The sequence below is a fragment of the Salarias fasciatus genome, chromosome 11, assembly GCF_902148845.1.
Source record: "Salarias fasciatus chromosome 11, fSalaFa1.1, whole genome shotgun sequence".
NCBI lineage: Eukaryota > Metazoa > Chordata > Actinopteri > Blenniiformes > Blenniidae > Salarias > Salarias fasciatus.
In genome coordinates this window covers 5,009,084-5,022,940 of record NC_043755.1, presented here as the reverse complement: position 1 = coordinate 5,022,940, position 13,857 = coordinate 5,009,084, and the positions used below count along the sequence as shown (strand labels likewise).

The window sequence follows — 13,857 nt, the reverse complement described above, 5'->3', positions numbered from 1 at the left end:
ACTACATGTAGGCTTTCGTGTTTTGAATGTGTTCTGGTTTTATGCGAGCAAACAATCAAAATGCAGTATGAATGCACTGTAAGCACCAAATGCTTTTTCCGAACACATCCTATTTGGTTAAAGGCACAGTAGTCTAGTTGTCCGATCCGAAGATTTTTCACTTCCTTCTATTGTTCCCTCCTCATAGTAGCAATAAAAACCACAATGTTCAACAGCATCTTCCCAATCACCTCATAAACTGTAGACCAAACTATGCGAGTGCACGCACAGAAGGCAAAAAATCAGCTGCCCAATAAATAAATACAAACAATAAATAGATGTAGTGTCAGATCAACACATGAATAAATTAACTGTGGGACTTGAGAGTCGTCATGTCTTTGAGTGGTCCTTATCTTGTACTCAAGCTGGTCTTCTTTTTTTTAAAAGTCTTTCTTGAATTCTCATGACAGTGATGGGAGCAGGCAGAAACATCTGATCCGCGGCACACCGGCAGAGGTTCCGGTGACCTCCGACCCCCGGGGTGTGACTCCTGTCCGCGCCGCTGATCTTCCCGCACAATTCTTGTGTTACATTCGTGAGTTGTGACATCGGTTTCCCGCCGCCTCCAATGACTTCGACACGCCACGTGTGTGTGTGTGTGTGTGTGTGTGTGTGTGTGTAGTCTGATGCTGTGTGTTTTTTTTTTATACACCGTATTTCTCACATGACAAGCTACAGGATTTTCAACGATTTCAGTGTCACTTTTTGCTTTTCTCTGCAAGCCAGACGCCTCGGTTCTATCTACAAGTTAATGTAAAGTCAAGCATGTCTCCTGCTGTGAGGTTAGAATGAGTTCACAGCTTCACTCACTCAGGATTGAATCACAGCGAGTTACTTCATCACGATAAACGTCGGAAGTTTTCCTTCTCAATACTGACATCAGCTTTTCTATTTTCAGTGCGTCCTTCCGAGTTAGACGACTGCTGAAACAGCCGTTTCTCAGAATATTGATTGCTTTCTTGCTGAGGAGAAACTCAGGATAACTTCTAAAAAAAATTCATCAGAAGCGCTCCGATTGGTCTCTCCATAATCTGTCAAATACTTTTGATTTTCAGGCGTATTCTTTATTCGTTTCCTTTCGACTGCAACCTGGCTGTATTATAACTGTGATTAATGTTCTTTTAGAGAGTTGACTCATTAGAACAGGTTTTGTTTGAAATAAGTGGTTGAGCAGCGGTCTTGATGAGGGTTTTTGCTTCATCCGTCGTTTGTTTGTTCAACTTGTGTCGCCAACAATTCTTTTTTCCCCCCGCTTCCTTCTGCTTTGATGGATTTATAATAACAGGCCTCCAGCCTTCTTCCCTTCTTCCCGTCGCAGCAGCTTTAAGCCCGGTGGTGGAACAAAGCGAGGCTGCCGGCCCGTGGCTCTCTCTGGGTGTATCAGGTCTCTAAGGTGGCGGGACACGCCAGGGGCAAAGGCTTGAGCGTGACGTGAGGGGAGTGGCTCCGGTCCTGACACGTCTCGCCGCCCTCCCCCTCGCCCTGCTGCTCGGCGTCGGGCTGGCTTTGGCACCGCGTTGGCTTCTTCTGATTTTTGGGGTGCTTGTGCGGCGTGGTAGAAGATATGGAGCTGTCTTGCATCGCTGGACTGCCTCTTCTTCCCGGTGCGAGGATTTTTTCGTAAGTACCTGCCAGTGCGGCCGCGCCCTCGTGGGGGACGCAGGCCTTCCTCGGGGATAAGATGGGCGCCACATGCACCCATGTCAGGCTGGGCTCGGAGCTCTGACCGGCTTTGTACTGTGAGAGCTTGCTGTGTTCGTCGCCGTCGCTGTCTGTTCCCTTTGTGTCGTCGCTCTGGCTGTTACCGGCTACATCTGGCGAGTTTTGGTTTGCATCAGAGGCCAGTGGTGGAGAAGAGGGAGGGCCGTCTCTTTCATCTTCGTACGGCTTGGCGCTCTTCTCCTCTGCGCTGACACGGGGGCACTTGAGAAGCACGGGAGAAGGTGTGGGGGAGTCCGTACCTGTCCAGCTGAGCCTGCGCTTCTGCAGGGAATGAAGAGGAAAGCATTCTGTCAGTGACTGTAAAGCTTAATTTGGCGGTGGTGGGAATAGGTTTGTTTATGCGAGCACGCCCAGGGAAGGCGTTCGCGCTCACCTTGACGGGAATATGTAACTGATCCCTGTGTTTATGTGGCGGAGTGGAGCTGGATGTGTCCTGGAGGCAGCGCGTGGGAGATGTGGCCACACTGGAGGCTGCAGACACGGGCTGAGTGGGAATCTGTGGGAACCACAGCTTCAGCATCATCTCCACCTGCAGCAGAGTGTTCAGGTACTTCTCCCTACAGGAAGTGGAAGGATAATGAGAATGTCATTCTACTGCAGTAAATAAAACACAACATGAAATTTCTGAGCCTTGCATGTAGAAGGTTGGTGGTTTTCTACATGCTCTATGAACGCTGTAACTCTACCCACCACAGGGTTTGTTCAATAAAACATGCTTTGGTAGATGAGACCTGAAATATCAGATGACTTCATGTGCACCTTATGCAATGTATTAATCATTTATCGCTAAGTGTGCACTGACCACTGTTTAGTCCAGTTTACATTTTCACTAGTAAACACGCGGTAAATGATCTATATCATATGAATAAGGTTTACCTCGAACACAATGCGCTGTGCCATGATAAATGCCCCATGGAATTTATGCCGCAAACAATCAATTCCTAAATGTTTGAGAGTCATAACAATGGTAGGAAGATCTGGTGAAAGCAGACGGCCTTTCAGAGGTTCTCTCACATCCTGTTTAGTTGCTCTAGACAAAGTTCATATGGCATTTGTAGTTTAATCAAACTCCAACAGATCCCTCATCAGATCCACGTTCCTGAGTGCCCTCCGGGGTTTAGGCCTCACAAATGAGCAGCGCTAACAGCGGTGCGCAAGAGTTAGCTTCAGTTCGGCCACACCGGCCAACTGCGAACCCGAGTGTGTGTCTAAACACGCTGGAAATGAGTTACAGAAACACAGAGTGGGCTGCGTGACAATGTGGAGGATAACTCACCCAATGTTTGGTCTCTGTAAAACCCCCACAATCCTCTGTATGCGATCCATGGCAACGCTCTGCTGGAAACTACTCAGACCTGTTAGACAAAAAAAACATAATCCTCACGTCAGAGTTTGCTTTGAATGGATGCGGACGTGCACAGTTGTTATCTCTCTTCCTCCCCAGACTTTCACTTGTGGTAAAGTCTTGTGAGCTAATGAGTCAGCCGCAAAGACTGTTGTTTTCACGCGCGCTGCACTTTGGGACTGCATCAATAGGCTGCGTCAATACTGGCTGCTGCACAAAGAAACACTCCCTATAGCAATGGACTCAAGCCACTAAGATCATATAAACTTGTGTTCAGCATCCACAACTTTGGCCGCTTGTCTGCACACACATTGGCCGGGAGCCACCGGCGTGAGGATGCTTACCCCGGTCGAAACGGCCCCTCTTCAGTCCATTCAGCAGCTCCAGCAGGGGCCTGATAAAACCTTGCAGCTCAGCACACTGACAGAGGAAGTGGGAAAGAAGATAGATTACTACTCCGGCCTCGGCGTCTGCCGGGCTTTCCTCAGAACACACACTGCTTTGTCATCTTTCTCCCTTTACCTTCTGAGCAAACAGCAGATCTCCCTCTGATTTCGGGATCTGGCTCGTCTGATCCACTTCGCCCAAGTCGATGTGCGCCGCCTTGCTGCCACTCTCCGACCTGTACGACTCGTCCTCCTCCTCCTTGTCGGTGAAGCCGTCGCACGCCCACTGGGACCCGGGGCTCTCCGATCCCGCGTCCTCGGCGGCCGGAGCCCCGCTCGTCCCGCCGATGATCACGGAGGAAGAGCTGTCCGTCAGGAAGACGTCGGTGTCGTCCTCCGCCTGCTCCGAGTCGCTGAACAGGAGGCTGTCGCTGGAGCTCAGGGAATCGAAGGAGGGCTGCGAGGAGGTGCTGCCCTGGGACTGCATCGCTGTTGGGATGGCAGCAAGAGGGTCGGGATCACTGAGAGTTCTCACAAACAGAAAACGAGGCCGTCTCCTCACAGAAAAAGCAGCGTGTTTGAAGTTTTTACTGAAGTCAGTTCAAATGTGAACAGACAAGAAAGAAAAGGCTCAGCCGCAAATTCATTGCTTCCCATTTGGCAATACTCCCGTTTCCGTATTTCTCCACCAAAAATAATCAGCCCTATTACTCAAAATGGTGGGTATACCAGTGCCCTAGTTAAACATGGTGCAGAGTGGGACTGGGGGTAGGCAGTAGGCACACAATGGTAGTGCATGTCTGGCTCCCATTGAGGAGATTGGAGACTGGAGGAGAGTAAAATGTGAGGGGGATGGGAGCTTGTAGAGTAGTGAAATCAGAATAAGCACACACACTCACTCTCTCTCTCTCTCTCTCACTCCCACAGCCTCCAGTGCTCTCTCTCGCCCCTCCTCTCCGTCTCGGGCTTGTTCTCCATCCCCCCTTGGATACACACTCACACACACAAACCACTCTCTTTCCTCTCTGGCTGCATTTCTGTATGCCTCTCATCTCTCTCTGCTCATCCTGTTCGTTATGCACACAAGCCCTGTGCCCCCTCTCCCTCTTCCTCTTCTCTCCAAACCAGCCCTCTTCCTCTTCCTCCTCCTCCACCTCCCACTGCCTTTCCTCTCTTACTCAAATTTTACATTCTGTATCTTTGGCCATGTGCCGTTCCTTCATCTTCCGTCTGCCTTCCTCTTTCCTCCTCAGTCTGTGATCTACGAGTGCCCGCTGGTCTCTGATCCCACCAACACACCGCGAGGGGAACAAAAACTTATCACCAGACAAACGGGACGCGTATTTATACAACAGATAAATTCAAAAGTCAGCCACAAGCAAAGGTTAGAGGGCACAAAACCGACTGCAGAACTCATTTCACACAGACTTTATGAATCCTGTTTGTCATTTACGGCAGACAGCGTGCAGCGACGGTCACATCTGACGTGCGTCTGATGGCTGGAAAACCAAATGTCATGTTGTTTACATGCATTAATCAACCAGAAGATCTACTGTGAGGACACAATTTGCTGATTTTTTTTTTTTTTTTTTTTTTAATGTCCACGCCCTGCTGTATGGTTTGCCTCCCAGCCTGTGGTGGGCAGAGCCGTGCTGGGATGGGATGATGCATGTGTCGCCTCAGCCTGCACAGGTAGACAAGGACCATGAGGCTGCGTCTCAGGTGTTGGCAGCCCGTGTGTGGGGGTGTGTGTGCATGAGTGCGTGTGTGTGTGTGTGTGTGTGTGTGTGTGTGTGTGTGTGTGTGTGTGTAGCACGATGCCAAGCAGGAACCCACACACACACACAGACAGAGACACGCCGCACATGGATACAAGGTGTTCAGCACATCCAGAACAGTTAACGGGACATCTGAGTAAATGTTAAGTGGGAGTGATGGAAGTGGCAGAGGAACGGGGTGTATCATTTCTAATTCCGACGACATAAACCTCATATTTTATAAAGAATACTTAGAACAAAGCAGTAGGAAAATATATACAAATTTTTGGGATATTTGAAAATAAATTAAAAAAAATCCGAACAGCAGCACATATAGAGGATATACCGGGACAGGAAATTCCTTTGAGCTTGACAACTTCGGAGACAACGAAACAAAAAAACAAAAAAAATCCTCAGAGAAAAATCCTACCTTCAGTAATTCTGTGATCAAACTGCAGCTTCCACAATCTCCGGCTCTCCGGCTCTCTCTCCGGTCCTGATGGGTCTGATCGTCAGTGCGCACTCCGCGGCTGGAGCATCAGGGAGCCAGCGGCGGCAGCAGCTCTCTCTCCCTTCACACACACGCACACACACACACACTCCCTCACACACACGCTCACGTACACACCGCCCGACCGAGCATCGGTCTGTGCCTCCGCTGCCTCTTTCTCTCGGCAGTTTACGAGCGTCAACATGTGCGCGAATCCACGTGCCCACGTTTTGCGCTCACCTCATTGGCTGCCGTCCCGGCGGCGGCGCACGCGATTGGCTGACACGTCCAGCCAGTGACGTCTCCACGAGCCGCTGAGTGGACGCGGACCCGGGCGCTCGCGGCCCGGCCCACTCATGTGTCGCCCGTGTGTTTGGTGCCGGGCAGGGCTGCTTCTACTACTGCGACCGGGTGTAAACACACGAACGCACGTAGACGAGGGATGCACAATATGCTGGATACGGTTAATGTATATATGAAACGGTGACTCCACCCTCAAACTAAACATGGGGGGGAGGAGGGGAAAAAAAAACAGTGCAAATAGCTTATGCAACGCAACTCATCCATAGCCGATTTAATTGCAATCATCAAACACAAGCAAAACACGGTGACCTTTCATCCAATTCGCACATTAATGAGAAATAAGTCAAATCTATTTGTTTGGGTAGAACAAATGGATTAGAGCTTCAATCTGGACAGTCTGTTTTGAACCGTGTGGACTGGAGAGTAAACATCAGGGACCTTCAATTTTATCTGGAAATATAGCTTAAAACGGCGAGATGAATCAAATTAAAAACGGATATAAAGCAACCCAAGTGAAATGCAATCAGTTGTGTCCAATAATGTGATGACTGATGTGTGGTGAGATTGTCCTTCATTTGCTAGATGTTGTGTATTCTTGCTGCACTCTGGTTTCCTCCTGCAGCTGAAACATAGGGTATTTGGGTGTTATTTGGTGAGTCAGTTTACGCTCACATGTAAATGTGAAGGTGTGTTTGTGACTGTCTGTTTTTGTTTGCCGTGTGACGAGCTTGTGACCCGTCCAGGTAGAGGTTAATACCAGGTGTTAACTCTGAATGACATAGAAGTGACACGTTGGTCATATGACAGGGCAAATCCTTTAGCGACCCCGAGAGACGTCGGTTTAAAAGATAGATTAATGGAACAATAAAATAACAGTTGCACTAAGTGATGCGCCTCCACCACTTGCAACTAATTACCCTGCATTCATTCGTTCATTGCTTTTCTTTTTTCCAACCACCTCATTTTGTTCACTTGGTTTATTTTCAGTTTCATTACTATCTTTTCTACTACTACTGTCACTATCGGTTATCTAGTCTGCCAAAATTGTACCTCATTCCTTTTATGAGAGTGCCGGACAAATTGTGTTGTGATTTTATTCAATGTAGTTCAAAAAAGCCCTCTCACCATTTGATGGAAATTGATTTTCAGGAAGTATTTTATAAAGCCTGATCATCTTTTAGAAAACTACAGCATCCCACAACAGGCAAGTGCCCAATGGCAAAAAATCCAACCAAGTCTTATCTATATTTACTAGCAAGAAACAACAACCCTTCATCCATATGTCTTACATGCAATAAAAGGCTTTCAGGAGAGGAACTGAGATGTCAAACTAATATCACAAAAACACCAACTTCAAAGACACAGATTACACAATGAGATGAAAGCAACTGTTATATGATGCAAAGCTTGGCATGCATGATCACTGAAAATGATCCATATATACAAAATACACAATTCAACAGTCATCAGACCTAAAAGAACACAAAAAAACAAAGACCTAAAACATGGACAAACATCAACAACATATGTGATGTAAAATACCTATAACATGCTGCAAAAATAGGCAAGACGTGAAAGAATGGAAACACAGAAACAACTGCAATCTGAATCTATATGGTTTGTTGTTGTTTTGAATCTCATAATCCTCAGTGAGATAAGTAGGAGGTCTTTCACGTGCCTGAGCTCATTGTTTTATAATCTGCCCATAATTGTGGGGCGAAGACACCTTTTCTATAATGTTACCGTTAATGTCAGCAAATTTACAACAAAACTATGTTTTCATTGTAAATATGAAATAAAGTAGTTGTAGGGATCAAGCACATCTCAGTGTAATGACCGTTATGTGGTGTAGCGAGTTCATTTTACACAATCCGTCTCCAGGCAACCTCAACAACTCCGATGTTTGACTCTGTGATTTAATTGTCAGAGTGAAGAATGTGACCATACATGTTCCCCTCTCTTCAGCCTTTCTAATGAGGATCCTCAAGGCTAAACATCAGCAATGTAGTGTACGCTTGAAGACTATAGGAGCGAAGACCTACAAAATGAAGTGTATTTAATAGGATTGCCAGAGACAAGCATTCATGATTCATCCTTGGCAGTAGGTCATTCGCTAATTTCAACGCGATTTTATCATTCTATCGCTGAGAAAAACCTTATCATTTAAAAGTAATTCAGAAAGTCTTCTGTTTTTTTACATTTTATACATCCTGCAGTATTACTTAAACAGCTTAAACGGATTGAATATTGCTTTGTAAAGAAAACAGGCATTTTAAACATTCATTTCACTGCCAATGATTACATTTTAAATAACTCAAACAAATTCATCGTAGGGGAAAAAAAAAACAGATAAAACTGGGGTTGTTTTCATTTCAAATGCAGTTGATTGTTCTGTTGTATTCTAAGTGTAACTATATTTTCCTGTCATAAACACAACAACATCAAAACATGTGACAGGAATGTGGCCAAAGCGTCACACATAAGCCTTGTATGCCAATGGTTTGCAGGCAACCTCCCCCCTTTGCCTTTAGGCTGTTATGGAGTGAACCCAGTCACCTCCTCTTGAAGTCTAAAGTCCAGTAAAGCAGCATGCATAGAAGACACAAATACACACTGTCATCTGTCACACACTAATCATATGTATTGGTGTTTTCCCCCCTTTTAAGACCTTAATTGTTGGAGGGCTCACTGGTATTTATAGATGGGAAAAATCAGTGTAAAACACGAGGAGCTGTGTTTGCCTCTAAGCCTGCTTTGCGTGTTGGAGTCAGGGATGTGGTACGTGCAGCAGCGCCCATCCCCCACTATACATACAACACACATACGAACCCACTGACCTCCTCTCCTCAGCAGACCTACAGAGGAATGCCCTTGGTTGATTGACAAGCGCTGTTTTGGAGCATAGAAAATATACACAGTCCACACACACACACACACACACAGTCCATGCATTGACCTAACAGCTAGGTCAACAAACCGCCCCCCTCTCATTCTTATCCATTGGTTATAGTAAACCAGAGGAAAGGTTTCTGTTTGTATACGTAACATTGACCAGGTTGGAAAAGCTTCCCACCCCCCACCAGCATTCCTCTGCAGTACACGAACCCGGTGAACCTACTCTGAGTTCATGCGTGCTGAAGACCACCCCCATTATTTCCATCTTCTCCCTTCCCCCAGAGTCCCATCCCCCTCCTCGCTGCCGTGTTTTTCTCCTCTCACCATCCTCCTCTCGTTATTGTCACATGTATTGACATGCTCGAGAATCCAATAAGGGTCGTGGTAAGACTAAGCCCGGTGGTGGTCATCAGGTTCATGAAATGGGTCAAAGTGCAGTCCAGTAAAATGGGACCCTCGTGTAGAAACTAAAGTCATCCTTATCTAGGTTATAGTGGGGGGAAAATGATGCATGCTGGTTAAAGAATACCCGAGTGTCACAGCAGTTGCTGTGTGGAGTGAACGATTCTTGCATTTGAAGGTTATGTCCTTTAAAAGCTTCTCAGCACAACAGATGATTTAGATTACTGGGAAGAGGAAACTGTGTGAGTGTAATCACAACATATGATTGTCAATATGTTTGAAATGACAGAGCTAAGGTCTTCTTTCCAGTGAAGGAATGTGACCCTTCAGGTGGTGAAAGTATGCAGGCGTTTCACATAAAGTCATGAGCAGGTGCGGCTGGTCACAGAAACCACAACAGAAATCTAATCTGCCTGAGGGAAGACAGAGCCTACAGAGAGACTAAACTGTTTCCCCCTTCATTCCATACCACCATATCACATTTCACCTGGAAACCAGGGCAGCTGAGAAACAATTAGACAGTCTCGTGCTCAGTTTTTTTTTTAGTTCTGCACCTGTTTGCCAGCCTTCTTTTTCCTCAGCATCTTAATGTACGAATAAATTACAATAAATGGTATCCATCAGTTTTTGGACAATTAAAGAATTTCAAGGTGACAATGTGGAAAAAACACACTAATCTCTTGTGTGATCCCATACTGATCTGTCCTTGATCAAAACACCGTAAGCTCACTTTGCTCCAAATGGTCATTGCAGTGTGCATGTGCATGTGTGTGTGTGTGTGTGTGTGTGTGTGTGTGTGTGTGTGTTCTTGTATTTCTATCCTTGTCGGGGCCAAATGTCCCCACAAGGATAGCAAAACGTGGAACGACGTGCCTTGTGGGGACCTTTTTCCGGTCCTAAGTAGGAGAAACAGTGTTTTCTTGACCATGTTGTTGTTACTGAAAAAAGTAAAAGTGCAAAAACATTTCTTTAGGGTTAGGCTTTGTTGTGGTGTGGGTTAGGGTTAGGGTAAGGGTCAGGGTTAGGGGCTAGACATGAATGGGAGTCAATGGACGGTCCCCACAAGGATAGAAATACAAGACCGCGCGTGTGTGTGTGTGTGTGTTTGTGTGTGTGTGTGCGTGTGTGTGTGTGAGTGTGTGAGTGTAAATGGGTGTTTGTCACTGATCACATGAACTGAGCACTGAGCTGAAACTGCTGAGGCTTCATGAGTGGTAATCCTTCATTGTTTTAAAATGCATACAGCCTTTATTTTTTTAGTTTATGTTTAACTAATGATGGTACACTGATTGCAGTTACACAATCTATGATCAAATAGTAATTTTAAGTGTGAACATGTAGTATATTGACATATTGACTTGTCGTTTGAGTAGGATTTATGGGATTTATGAAATAATGACAACACTTCAGCTTTACATTTTTCATAACACAATATCCTGAACACCATATGTCCCATATGCAATGCGCATATGATGCAATTAACTTGGAAATATAGGAGGGGGGATCCTGACACCATGCTTGATTGCATGTATTATACCATTAAAATAAGTGTAGATCATGTTGAGGCATTGCCTTCATGCTTGTCATATGTAGGGTATTTAATAGCACAACAAATTGCAGGGTTGTGCTTTTAGCAGCCAGTCTTAATCCCCAACATACATCTATTATATCTGAATGGCTTGAAAAATTGTTAGTTGATAATAATTTTAAAAGCTAAAGCAAGAAGCAAAGTGTTAATTTTTCTCTCATCAACAATCTGGGATCAAATTGTCCATTTTTAACTGTATTGATGAATTCTCTTTAAAGGATTCAAGCAGTTCATAGCAAAACAAACAGGTTCCATTAAAAAATAAAAAATAAAAATTATAATAAAAAGACTAATTGTTTTCAATCTGTAATTGATTGGCCATTACTACCATTCCTCCTTTGGCAATTTTGTGGCTGACACTGATGGAGCAGTACTTTCATAAACAGCTCCCGAGGTTACCAGATACTGACAATTCAACACAGGTGCCGTATGCGTTTATTTAGTTATTTTCTGGTTATATGTTTGACAGTAAATCACTATGAGCTCACAGCAAAAATGTTCGTGGTAAGATTATTTTTGATAATTAAAACCTCCTCTGCCTCCATCTCTTCCAGAAGCTTCTGGGCTTCTCTCCGCTCACATTCGCGCAGCAGAGACATGTGTGCGCCGGTATAAACAGGGGGGATGTTCACATGTCAGGGAGATGCTCCGCCGGTAGATTTGTGAATGAAATCGCTGGGCACGCCCCCTCCGTGGGCCTAGCCAATGGGGTTCGCGAATATTTTAGCCACGCCCCACAGCGGAACGCCGGCCAGCCAATGAGCGGCCGGCAGGGGTTACTGCTGTTGCATAATTTGGCTGAAGTGTTTCACGTTTGAGCCGTCCGGTACAGTGTGAGAAGATGGAGCGGAGGAGCAGACAGAGGAGGTGGAGAGCGAATAAAACCGTCCTATTAGAGCCCGGGCAGTGAGTTAATGGCAGGAATATTCGTCACCAGTCCAACAAATTACCGGCAGCAACCTTTTAATAGAGAGTAATACGGGGGTTAACTCGTGGCTTGAGGCTAATCACGTGATTTCAAAAAACGTTGGGGCGGAAATATCAAGTTACAACAAAGAAACAGACCCACGGCCAATGACAGGCATATGTGAAGTGACATATGTGTTGTATAATTACAAAACTCTAAATGAAAACTTTATTATTGTCAAATATCTATCCATCTATCTATCTATCTATCTATCTATCTATCTATCTATCTATCTGTCTATCTATCTATCTATCTATCTATCTATCCCCCATAGCTTCTCTTTCCATACATCATGCTGCAGAGAGTGATGTAACCTTTGCAGTTTTATTTTAATGTTTCAAGTTTATCCTTGACTCCACGGTGTGATGTAATCCACATCAAAAGACTTCTTGCTTTCGAAATTTAAAGGAAAATGCACCTTGGAAGATCACTTACCCTACATGCATACATGTAAGAAAACACTTAATTGAAATAATATGATTTAAAAAAAATGGCAGAGGTCGAAGAGCTCAGTCAGTGGTGTAGTTTAGGTTTAATTGGTTTACAGTGAAACATTGATGGACTCAGGGGGTTCAGAATTCCTGGTTGTTTTACTCATATTACTGTAATTTTAATCGTGGCTATTAATGACCTTTTAGTATAAAAATGACCGTCGCTGTGCTGTTATTCGCCATCTCTGGAGGAACCACATGCTTGCAGCCAGTCTTTGAAGTGACAGACTCATCTCGTTTTGGGACGCAGTTTCTTTCAATGGACTTGACGTGAAGAGGGCGTCCTCTAGTGTTCACTTTGAAAATGTCCTCCATATAAGCTCGGTGTACGCTGCACGGTACACATGTTCAGTTTTAATGTAACCAGACTTACACTGAAACATCCTTGGTCCAAAAGCGTGAAATGCAAACACAGACTGTCTGTCTGATGGGACGAATGATGAAACAAAACTCCACAGAAGGACCAATAATTTAAGTGTTCCAAGTTTTTTTTTTAATCTGTAAGGATCTGTACGATCTGCTGGTAAGCTGATGAAATTCAGCATGCCAGTAAAAATGAATGCTTAACACTAGTGACCCGGAAAGGTCATTAAAAGTCACAGAGTGGCATCCATCCATCTTTTATACTACTTTGTCCAACTTAGAGTTATGGGGTGTGGCAGCTGAGCCCAGCTGACTATTTGTGAAGGCAGTACGCACACTGGACAGGGTCGCCAGTCTATCACACAGCAAACACAGAAGGAAAGATTCACACACATGCACATTCACTCTCAAATGCATGCTCTTTGAACTGTGGGAGAAAAAAACATGCAAGAACACACAGAACATGCAAACCTGTCATGGAAAGGCTCTCCAGCCCAGATTTGAACTAGATAACTTAGTAAGTGCCTATTTAACAGTGGCTGTCACAGTAAGTCTTTGCAAAATTACTCTTTAAACTGAGTTAATTTCTACGTTGGACGGCCTTCCTGTTGCATACAGGATTTGATCCAACTTGCACCATTTTCAAGAAGAGTCCATTCAATGCAACAGCTCTCCAGTGGAGCAAAGCACAGACGTTATTGCTCTGATCAGGACAATGTGACGGTGAGAAGCGATTTGAGCAGAACCACTATTACAACTAAATCAGCTAATATGATTCCTGTTACCATTTAAATCTGTTTTCTTTTTATACACTTATTTTGAACTGTTCAAAAACCTTAGAGAAATACTAGAGTAATGCAAAGAGTAATAACAGTTTGAGTCGTATCCTCCTGTCATAGCTTTCCACATTGAAGGGTATGCTGCTTGTGAATTATTCTGGTCTTTTTGGTTGCTGTGTCGTTCAAATTAATGTATGTTCTGAAACTGAAGGGGTAACACAACAATGTAAACATTATTAGTTCTGCCTAAGTAGTATGAAGTACAAAGTATTACAGGCTAAGTATCAGAGGAATTTGCCGATTGGCCAGTGAATGGTGATGAGCTCCAAA

General features: G+C 44.7%; 1 protein-coding gene across 1 annotated transcript; it reads right to left on the bottom strand.

Annotated features, from left to right (window-relative positions):
* Nucleotides 1-1,230: 1,230 nt before the first annotated feature.
* On the bottom strand, nt 1,231-5,717 carry LOC115396866 (uncharacterized). The gene is made up of 6 exons (XM_030102933.1): nt 5,680-5,717; nt 3,629-3,981; nt 3,451-3,526; nt 3,038-3,116; nt 2,135-2,318; nt 1,231-2,022 (listed from the first exon to the last, which is right to left on the bottom strand). The coding sequence occupies exons 2-6, from the start codon at nt 3,977-3,979 to the stop codon at nt 1,420-1,422; spliced, it is 1,293 nt and encodes a 430-aa protein (XP_029958793.1). The 5' UTR covers nt 3,980-3,981; nt 5,680-5,717; the 3' UTR covers nt 1,231-1,419.
* Nucleotides 5,718-13,857: the final 8,140 nt, after the last annotated feature.

Bases quoted from the DNA above. Each gene is read 5' to 3' on its own strand.
- LOC115396866 (XM_030102933.1), bottom strand. From the start codon at position 3,979: ATGCAGTCCCAGGGCAGCACCTCCTCGCAGCCCTCCTTCGATTCCCTG. The intron at 3,527-3,628 runs GTAAAGGGAGAA...TTCCTCTGTCAG, and splicing joins ATCTGCTGTTTGCTCAGAAG to TGTGCTGAGCTGCAAGGTTT. The intron at 2,319-3,037 runs GTGAGTTATCCT...CACTTCCTGTAG, and splicing joins TTACAGAGACCAAACATTGG to GGAGAAGTACCTGAACACTC.